General features: G+C 34.4%; 1 protein-coding gene across 1 annotated transcript; it reads right to left on the bottom strand.

The window, feature by feature from the left end:
* Nucleotides 1–8,088: 8,088 nt before the first annotated feature.
* On the bottom strand, nt 8,089–9,826 carry LOC147851094 (uncharacterized). The gene is made up of 2 exons (XM_087335807.1): nt 9,521–9,826; nt 8,089–8,330 (listed from the first exon to the last, which is right to left on the bottom strand). Exons 1-2 carry the CDS (start codon nt 9,821–9,823, stop codon nt 8,118–8,120), a joined length of 516 nt encoding a protein of 171 aa, XP_087191933.1. The 5' UTR covers nt 9,824–9,826; the 3' UTR covers nt 8,089–8,117.
* Nucleotides 9,827–10,740: the final 914 nt, after the last annotated feature.

The following is a 10,740-nucleotide window of genomic DNA, read 5'->3' as shown; positions in this document are numbered from 1 at the left end:
AAATACATAATAGGACTGGCTAATCAAGTCAACTAGAATATTTTGTGGGCAAGTTACAATGTACTTAGTCTTGAAGTATGTGCCATTGATTTCAAGATAAGTACTATCTAACATTGGCCTGTATCTAGGGAGTTGGGTCATATTAAATGACAAGTCAGTTGACAAAAAAGGAATATCTCTAATACTATCAACTGACTTACACATTTAATGTTATACTCAAACCAAACATAGAATATAATCCACTTTCTTACACAGTGGTTGAATTGATCATCAGTCCCCACTAATTTTGTAGTGAGCTGGTCCAAATCCCATCTAAGCTCTAAAGTGTGAGTGCATGGGTGAACTGCCATTGTGAGCTACTCTCATATGTAATAGAAGTTTTGTTTTCATATATCCATATCTGTGGTTGTAACTCTATATACCTATCTAATTGATTCTCAATGTTTCTAACACATTGTATACATTGTGTATGTATGTACGTATAGAATATGTGTGCTTATTGCATGTATGTATACAATTTATCAAAGCCTACACATGTGTACATGGTGTATGTATGTATTTACGTATAGAATGTGTGTGTTTATCGCATGTATGTATGCATATACATGTTATCGCAATATACGCATGTGTACATTGTGTATGTATGTATGTATGTATGTATGCACGTATAGAATGTGTGTGTTTATCGCATGTATATATGCATATACATGTTAACGAAGTATACACATGTGTACTTACATATGTGTGTCTGTGTATCGCATTTATGAATGTTTATGTGCATATGTACGCATATACATGTTATGTAAGTATACTCATGTGTACATTGTGTATGTTTCCATACATATGTGTATGTATACACATCTAGATATACATGTTTACTACACATGTGAATTTATGCACATCTAAGTATCCATGTTTGCTACTCATGTGGATGTACACACATTTGAATATATATGTCTATTTGAATGCATGCATACTTGTCTGTGTGAATCTCAGTTTTTGGAAGAGGGTTTATGGTTTTGTTGATCAATGACGATTTAATTCTATTTGTGAATCTCAATGTTCGAGAAGGGGGTATATGATATCGAATATCATGCATCAACTAATTCTCATGGTAGACTATCATGATAGAAACCCCACATAAAACAATTGGTATTTGAATGTGTGTATCCATTTGGATGTAGTTATATGCATGGGAGTATCTACCTATGCATATGTGTGTGTTTTATTAAGAATACATAATATATAATATTGAGCAATATGGTACTAGTTCCTATATACTCAATGTAGGGTTCTGATGCGTCGATGTTGCTCGACTTTGCGGCTTTGATTTGATTGATCTAATCCAAACCAAACTAAACTAAACCATTTATATAAAACGAAAACCAAACCAAACCGTTTATGAACTCTGAAGCCATTTAAACTAAAACTGTTTTAGGGAAAAGTTAAAACCCAACCGAACCATTTAATAAAAAATTTAAACATAACTATTTAAGTCAAACTAAATAAACAAAAATACATTAAGTTAAATTAATTAAATCAATAAAAAGAGCATTAATTAAGTATTAAATTAACTAAACATTTAAGTTAAATTAAACTTAATAAACCATTAAAGAGGAAAAATAGTTAACCAAAAACCAATAAACCTTTTAACTAAACCACTTAAACCTTTAAATCGATAAACTCGAGTTTTGGAACCGAACCGAGCTAAAACCAAATCGTTTATTAATAATGTAAACTAAACCAAACCATTTAAGTATTTTGGAATCAATAAATCGTTAAAGCATGGGTTAGCGGTTTGGTTCGGTTTGAGCCGAAACCAGGCCCATAGCTAATTGTGTTCACACCTTTGTGCAGTCAATGATGTAAAAAGCTCCCTTTGTCACCTTGCCTTGTTGCAAAGAGGAAATTTTTGTACATGAGAGATGAGGTTGTGCTTAATTCTTTGGACTTAAATATACATATATATTGCTTTGTAAGAGCTCATACTATAGGAGTTGCTCAATGTACATCCTTCAAGTATAAGTTACATAACTCCAATACCTCAAAGGCAATGGACCCACCATTGAATGAGGAATTTATTAAAAAGCGTAAGGGGGCATGCCCGCAATCTAATGGCAATGGAAATGAACCTAATTATGATCCCTCAATTGGACTCGATCCATTTACACCCAACATATTTGATATTGTGTATTGTGTAAGTGTGGAGTTTGGGCAAGGGTTACTAGAGTTAGATGAAGCCCTTTTCCTAGATTCTATCACATCGATGATGATACGAAGCAATGCGGAAGCAAAGTTGAATTAGTTTAATAAATTCAAAGAGGCAATGGTTAAGAACCTAAGATGAGCTTGATTTGCAATGATGGATAGATTAGACATAACTGCCAGTTCAGAAATGGTGACCCTTAATTAAGAAACCCACCATGGATCTAGATTTTTTTTTCCATTTTCCATTTTCGATGGATTTACAATAGTATGGATCAAGCATGATTTTGGAACCACGATAATGTAATATTTAGCTTATATACCATAATTCTTGAGAGCTTCGGATCCAAACAACATACACTTTTTATATTGGCATTATGGAATTTGAATTGAGGAAATCCTCATAATATGCAAAAGTAAGTGTTGGGAATGAATGAATTTCTTTAAAAAGTGATATAATTTTCAAGTACTATCAAGAATCAACAACATTGGCTCAAAGTGGTCATACCCTTTAGTATTCACCATTGAATATAACAATGTGTACACACATTGTCCTTTTATGCGCGGTGAAAAAACTATAATTATGTAGTCCTTGGCATGCCGCATAATCATACAACATCAACGGTATTGACCTACAAAACCTATATCTAGGCAAATTTGTATAATGTAGTTAATAATGAAATTAGTTTTCATTTTCATAGCTTTAAGCATAGTATGAACCATATGTGCATTCACATTCGAGAATGTTTCAATCACTCGCGTATGGTAAACACTCTCGAAGTATGGTAAATACCGTACTTTTGTATTCATTATTTATTATATAAGGTTTTTTTTTTTTAAGTAAAAAGTGTAAAAAAAACATAAGAATGTTTTGATAACATACACTTTTTTTTTCATACGTATAAAAAAAATGTTTGGCAATGCATTTGAGTATATTACGTACTATGGCTTGAAGTGAGTTAAAGCATTACCACAAATGATCTAATATCTTGTAACTCATCAACATAAAAATTGAATCTTTACAATATAACCAAATTTGGGACTTGCCATTTCCAATGGTTAGTTTTAGACACATGACATTGTGGCTTCCTCGATTGTATATTTTCTTCTAGTCTCCTTCTACTATCATCAATATTTTCATATGATGTTGGCTAAATGTGAGCAATTGCAAATTGACTCTGATCCTACTTGAGTGAAATTAGTCTATATCCACCATGCCATGATTTTAATAAATTAAAGATAGCAACATGAACCCATTAATTCCATCAAACACAAGCATTTATTTATGCGTATACATTGTGAAAGTTTGCAGTGAACCAAATTCTTATGCATAGGTATCAACAAGAGTAGAGAAATTCAATTACAACACTCCTTATTGGCATTTTCAGCCACCGAAATGGTTGTTTCCCCCGCCAATCACATAGAGGTTTAAAATCTTGTAAATTGTTTATACTAATGACAGGATATCTTTAATAAAAAAAACAAGAGTAGAGAAATTCAAAGTTGAGGATCAAAAATGAATTATTTCATTTTGGTAAAAAAGAAGAAGACTTATTTCAATCTCATTTATGAAATAAGGAATATGAATGTTTCAATGCAATCATGTGTTTGCATTAATATGAAGTTGAGCAAAGATGCAATATATAATCAACATTGATACAAATATGAGGATTACTATTAAGTTTATGACGAAAAGTTCTTGTTGATGGACAAGTCTATAACAAATGTAGTAGAGTTTCTAGCTCTCTATGACATCCCAAACAAAAAAGATAACTAACTCTCCCTTCTCTAAGTGCAACCCAATAAGTATCCCCACAAAAACACCTTTGTCTGAGCAACAAACTTGATTTCCAAAATGGTACAAGTCTAGCCTTCCACCATGTCTTTAGTTTGGTGATTTGTCAAATCGCATCCTCATGCTGTTGAGCCAAGGAGGTGAGGTTACTAGCATGTAAATCCTAATAGTGCATTCTACCATACACTTATGGTTACCATTCTCTAATTGTGAACCAAAGAGATTGAGTTTATATGATGCTTCTAGTGGTGACATGGGAGTAAATGGAAGTAGATGAACAAATATTTTGGACCAAATGTGAACCCAAATAATGACATAGTTTCATCTCAAAATCTTAACACATTTCCATCCTCAATAAGCAAATCTGAATAAGTTGAATACCGCACTTGCCAAAGAAATATTCCCTAGACGGTTCCATGTGCGATAACAAAGTAATAGAAGGGAACCCTAATGGAATCTCTCACATTTCATGGAGTTGCTTGGCCCCCTTCCTCATCAATTGCAAGAGGATGCTAGTTTTTGTCATTGGCTCAATTTTTGGTGGTCACTTTGAATGATTTGGGTAACCCAAACCCATGTCCTATTTGGGTAGCTACCCAATCCTTACTTTTGTTACTTTATGCCCTCATTCAAATAATCTCTTTATGATTGTTTCAATTTGTTGAAATAATTACATGAACATTTCGCTTTTATTTTGAGTGCTTTTGAGCCGTGAAAGTTGGTTGGTTTTATAGGCTTTTACCTTGCATTGTTTAAAATAACAACACTAATAAAGCTTGTTTTATCTATGAAGATTAGAGTGTTGAAAAGAGGTTATTGACACATGCACTTGTGAATTAATGCACATAGAGTTGATGAACAAAAACCTTGAACATTTTTAGAAATTCCCCATTATACATGAGCTTAAGTATTTCATTCTTCGAGTAAAGGATTGTTATATGAAATTATTTGTGAGGAATCCCATCATATCTTGCTCCTTTTTTATGGCAATTATTTACAATTTGTCCAACTTTGTCTTCAAACTCCAACTAGGACTCATTAGCCCTTTTTGAATTGTTTCTCGAAGGAGTCCACGCCTAATTAATTTGGTAACCAATCAAATCTGTTGACAACACAAGGCTATTTCAATATTTTTGTAAGACTTCACTCACAACAAACAAGCATTTATATAAGATTGTTCAGAACTACTAACTCTTTATTGTTAGATTTGATAAAATATTCTAGCCTTGGCCGGAACAAAGGCAAGGTACCATTGTTTTGCCTTAAATTTTGATCACTGTGGTGCTTTGTAAAGACAAGGTGATAATTCGTGTTTCTTGACACTGCCAAACTTTAGGGGTCTTTTCAATTTAAAGTTTTCTTACAATACTTTTTTCTAACTTTAGCAAAAAATAAGGGCTTAGAAGAAGGAGAAGTGACCATAACATGGAATACTCAACATTATTGTTGACAGAACAAGTTGGAAAAGATATCATTTACCTAACAAAGTCTAGGTATCTAGCAGTACATTGTCACCATATACAACTACGTTGTTCTTTCGATGGTTCTCTAAGCTAGTCGAAATCATTCCTAGTTTGTCTAGAGTTGTAATATAATTAAAATCAATACATAGAGGACAATGAGTACCTTGTCATCTTCAATTGGCTTATCGTAGATAGACATCTACGCCACATTGGGATGATGATTAAACTTGTCATCTTCAACTATCTCATCATACACATTCACTCTTACTTTAAAGAGGAAGTTTGCATTGTCGCTATCAACCTTCATGTCACAAAAGACAACTAGTATTGCTACATATATTAGGGGAATATCACATTGAAATGGACATTCACTAAATGTAAGGTAAAAAAGGGTAGAGTCTATGGCACATGGACTTGTAATTCTAACTCGGACTAGAGAGAACAATGGGTTTAATCAAGTCGCCAAGAAATTAGGAGGGTAATGAAACTCATAAATAAGGAAAGAAAACTACATCACAAATATGGTGTTACAACTTACCATCCAACATTAGTACTCTACATCTTTATGGAGTATTAAATTTCATTGACTTATTATTCATAGTTCTTTGAAATGTCAATGCATGTCTTATCATGCATGGATTGACGATTAGTATAATTGGTTATAAACTACCTAAATAATCAATTAATTATTGATAATGCCAATATTGTCACCTTCAATTGACATTCTGTATCTTGAGATGACGTCGTCACTGCATCCTCTTATTTCATGATATTGCTGACTTTTTTTTAATTTGTCGTTTTGAGTCAAACACATTTTCCATACACTCATTCATTATAACTTTGTTGCATTGCTTACAAAAAATAAAGAAGAATTGGTGCATCGTCAATTCTCTAGGCTTCCCATTAAACTTGGCAACAAGGGAATACATATACAAGTGTGCCTTGTTAAAAGAAAACAAAAATACGAGCTCATAATAAGTTGGGCTCACTACAATAAAAGGTACATAAAAAAGTCACCAAAATCACACGTTCTTCATGTTAATATTTGACAACATAGTTTTGCTTTGTTTGATTGTTTATAATTATGGTAATTAGAGAATATCAAAGAAAATGCTTTATAATTATAATTTGATATTTTGATGTAATGCAAATTATAAATCCTTAATGTATCTATAAGTAGCATCATAACAATTGTGTTGTGTGTTTACTTACATACACCTTTGTGTATTGTGGATGTACATTGTGGGAAAAATGACAACAAAGTCATTTATTTAGAGCAAACTACAACTATGCATGATCTCAAACCAACACTATCAAATGACATCAACTCAAATATTGACACTCAAACCCCCATCATGCAAATATGGTTTTACAAGTCTAGCCACTAACTACATGATGTGGTTTACCAATTTGGGTTTTCAAAATTCCAAGGCAACTTGTGAAGCTATAAAGCAATCGTTTGAGGCATCATCTAACATATATCATGTAATGTATAACCAAAAGACAGCCCTTCGACATTGTGATTTATAAGCAAATATTGGCTCCTTCCAATTACATTATAATCCATGGGGAATGAGAAAATAATTTCACGAAACTTTATTGTCTCAAAATGCCTATTCATTAAGGCATGTAAGAGAAATGTGACTATACTCACATAAATTGACATGCTTTATTTGATTTTGTTATTTTACGTCTTTACATTCATTTTCTACCTCCTTACAATGCAACTATTGAAATCAATCTATTGTCACATTGACTCCAAACAATCTATCATACTCCAATTCTTTAGCACCATGTGCATAAAGTATTTGTTAATTTATGATGGTTTAAATGTACCAATTAACACTGCTAAAAAAATCAACTTGAGCATATCAGAAAGAAATTCTATCTTCGTTGGGAATGAAGATCGGCATTCCAATATATACTATAGTGAATTGACATAACTTGAATGTAATATATATGAGTAAGATGGGCACATACACACAAACGAACCTAAGCTAGCAAGAGATAAATATAATCCCACTTTTGAATAAAGTGACCCTTATTAAAACATCACCAGTTGAATTGGTTTCAAATATTTGGTTAGACATAGTTCATACTTTGAAGGGACAATGGGATGGTATAGTTGGGGATTCTGATGCTAAAATTGCTCAACAACATGAGTTTATTATCGTCATACTCCATTCATGACATCCAATTATGGTACTCCTTATTGGCATTTTCAACCTCCGAAGTGGTGGTTTCCCCCGCTGATCACATCAAAATTTAAAAATCTTGTAAAATGTTTACACTAATGACAGGATATCTTCTTCTTCTTTTAAAAATGACACTATCACACACATACACCTATACATGCCCTCAATAAACATAACACACAGTCACGAGAACCAATCAGTAACTAAGTTAATCATATATGATTCTAGTAAACCACGTAAAACTAAGAATCTTGTCACAAGTAGCAAATTAATTGCATATGCATTATGGAATTACCAACGACAACTGCACAAAAGTTATGAATTAAACTTGGCACAAATTGTGGAGTGTGTGTTATATACTATATAGAAAGTAATACATGCCACATGATTGAATGAAGTGAAATAAGCATAGTACATGTGGAGTGTCCACAATTGTAAATAATTTCATTGATTTAGGTTTTAAGTTGCTTTGAATATTTTGCCCTTGCATAAACATTTCCAAGTTTCTGGATAATATTGATCATTGATGTTAAGTTTAAAGTTATGGACGGGCACGAGCATGCCTCTACAAGGGGTGCACCCTCCACATTGATTCAAACATTTTGGGGGCACTGAGCCCACCAATGTTTGTCCACGATCACCCCTCCTGTTTGACAATTGTCCATGTTTCAACTGTATATAATCACAACATTAAAGCATTTTGATTAGCATAGTGTTACTATAGTTCCAACTTTATGATTGCATATTGTGCATTCAATATGATCTTTTGCATGAGCTTTGCAAGGGTAAGAGTTTTAGCATAGCTAGGCCATATATAGCGAGGGGTTGTGATCTAGCTTTGCTCCTCAAGTGACATGTTGAGGTATGTATGTGATACGTAAGTAATGACTATCCTAGGTATATTTAGTAACAATATATTGCATGTATCGATCTACCTATGTATGTACATTTGTATATATTAGGCACATGCGAGTTGTGTTCTGAGAAAACACGATCTCGATAGCTAAGTAAGACTCCAATTGAACTCTAGAGCTTGTCGATCGGAAATATTTGACATGATTATGGGGAAGGTGGAGCATGGGGGTTATGGATTCTCTACGGGTAATGTTGGAGGGGGTTTCTACGTAATTTCCTATGGTTCCTTTTATCATGCATGAAAAAGAGCTAATTACTCGGGTCCCCATTCGATTAGTACGTAGAGGTATCCATACATCGAAGATGCATTCATATCCATATGCATACATATATAATAATACACATACATGGATGCATATACTCATACATGCACATACATACATAGATACATACATGCAACATACATACGCACACATACATACATATATACATGCATGCAACATACACCCGTACATACATACATACGCACACATACATACATACACACACACACACACATAGATACATGCATGCAAATACAGCCGTACATACACACACATAGATACATGCATGCAACATATATACACACACACACACATAGATACATGCATGCAACATACAGCCGTACATACACACACATAGATACATGCATGCAACATACACCCGTACATACACACACATAGATACATGCATGCAACATACAGCCGTACATACACACACATAGGTACATGCATACATGATACATACATACACACACACACATGTATGGATGCATACACTCATGAAGACATTCACACATACATACATTCGTACATACATGCATACATGATACATACATATACACACACATGCATGCATGCATACACTCATGCATACATTCACACATACATACATTACAATACATACACGAGGGTGCATGCATGCATACATGCATGCATGCATGTATGATAAGAAAGGGGGGCCATTACCATTCTTTCAGCTGTGATTCTCATGCTTGCAGAAGACAGAATAACTGATGATGATGATGATGATGATCTAGTAGTAGTGCTAACTATATTTTCTTCCTCTTCTTCTTCTTCTTCTTCTTCTTCTTTGATATAAACACGACGACGACGACGACGATGGCTACTGCTTATATGTCTTCGGTGGTGATGATGATGATGATGAAGAATAATTTCGCTAGCATCATGATTCATGTAGTAATTAGCTTCCTGATTATGGTGGTGATGATTCTCAGTATTTACTGCACGAATTAGGTCATCAATCGCCATAACTCCTCCTCCTCCTCCTCCTGCATCATCATCATCATCATCTTCATGGATTCATCTTATTAACTTTACTACTAATTCATACAGTCTAGAAAAAAGAGAGTGATCAGTAAGAATCTTATTCGTTTCTTAGTACCTCCCAATGAGGGCCTGACAGTTGACGTAAAATCTCCATGATGAAGATCATCCTGACCACCATGTCGATGACGATCAGGGCTGCGAAACATTACGCGAGCGGAGCCTCCTGCTCCATGAACGGCATCGATTCGGAGCAAAGACGTAATCGTAGCCACGAGCAAAACGAAGATTAAACTCTGATTACTCCGATTCGGCCTCTTAATTATGTGACGCAGCCTGATGATTATCGCGCGACGATGACGGGTGTGATGATCATGAAGCTGATAGGTCAATCTCCTGAGAGCTCGCATTACTGCAGAATTAACATTCAATGGATCGTCATTAAGAGCAGGAATTAATTATCCAGGGAACTGAGGCGTGGAATTAGCAGACATTAGAGGGAATTACGGAGATCAGATTGACAATTAGGCACTGATTACGGCGGCCACGGTGATGAGATTAACGATTAGCCAAATTGTGAGAGAATTGGCGGGCCGAGTGATCGATTGAGCGGTGGATTGATGAATGGATCAAACTAATGGATTAATTGATAAATTGATTGATGAAATGGATAAAATTAATTGATAAATTGATTGATTGATTGATTGATGGCGGGGAAGAAAGAGGAGCAGGAGGAGGAGGCGGGCAAAGATGAAATGAAGCCTAGAGAGAGAGAGAGAGAGAGGGGTTCTTCTAGAGAGAGGTTTGACTTTTCAACGCTCTACGGTGGGGCGGAGAGAAAGAAAGAGAGAAACGCCACCAAATATTTATAGAAGGGCGAGAATTATAGAAATTAATTAATT

Source organism: Azolla caroliniana, unplaced genomic scaffold (genome assembly GCF_043228905.1).
Source record: "Azolla caroliniana isolate FFs.n. ecotype wild unplaced genomic scaffold, voAzoCaro1.0.p SCAF_20, whole genome shotgun sequence".
In the NCBI taxonomy this organism is placed as follows: Eukaryota; Viridiplantae; Streptophyta; class Polypodiopsida; order Salviniales; family Salviniaceae; genus Azolla; species Azolla caroliniana.
Note: the sequence above shows the minus strand (reverse complement) of the source record. Positions and strands in the feature narration are given on the sequence as shown.

Excerpts from the sequence above, each read along its gene's own strand:
- LOC147851094 (XM_087335807.1), bottom strand. The coding sequence starts at position 9,823 with ATGGCGATTGATGACCTAATTCGTGCAGTAAATACTGAGAATCATCAC. Across the intron at positions 8,331-9,520 it reads GAATCACAGCTGAAAGAATG|TTGAAACATGGACAATTGTC; the intron begins GTAATGGCCCCC and ends GATTATATACAG.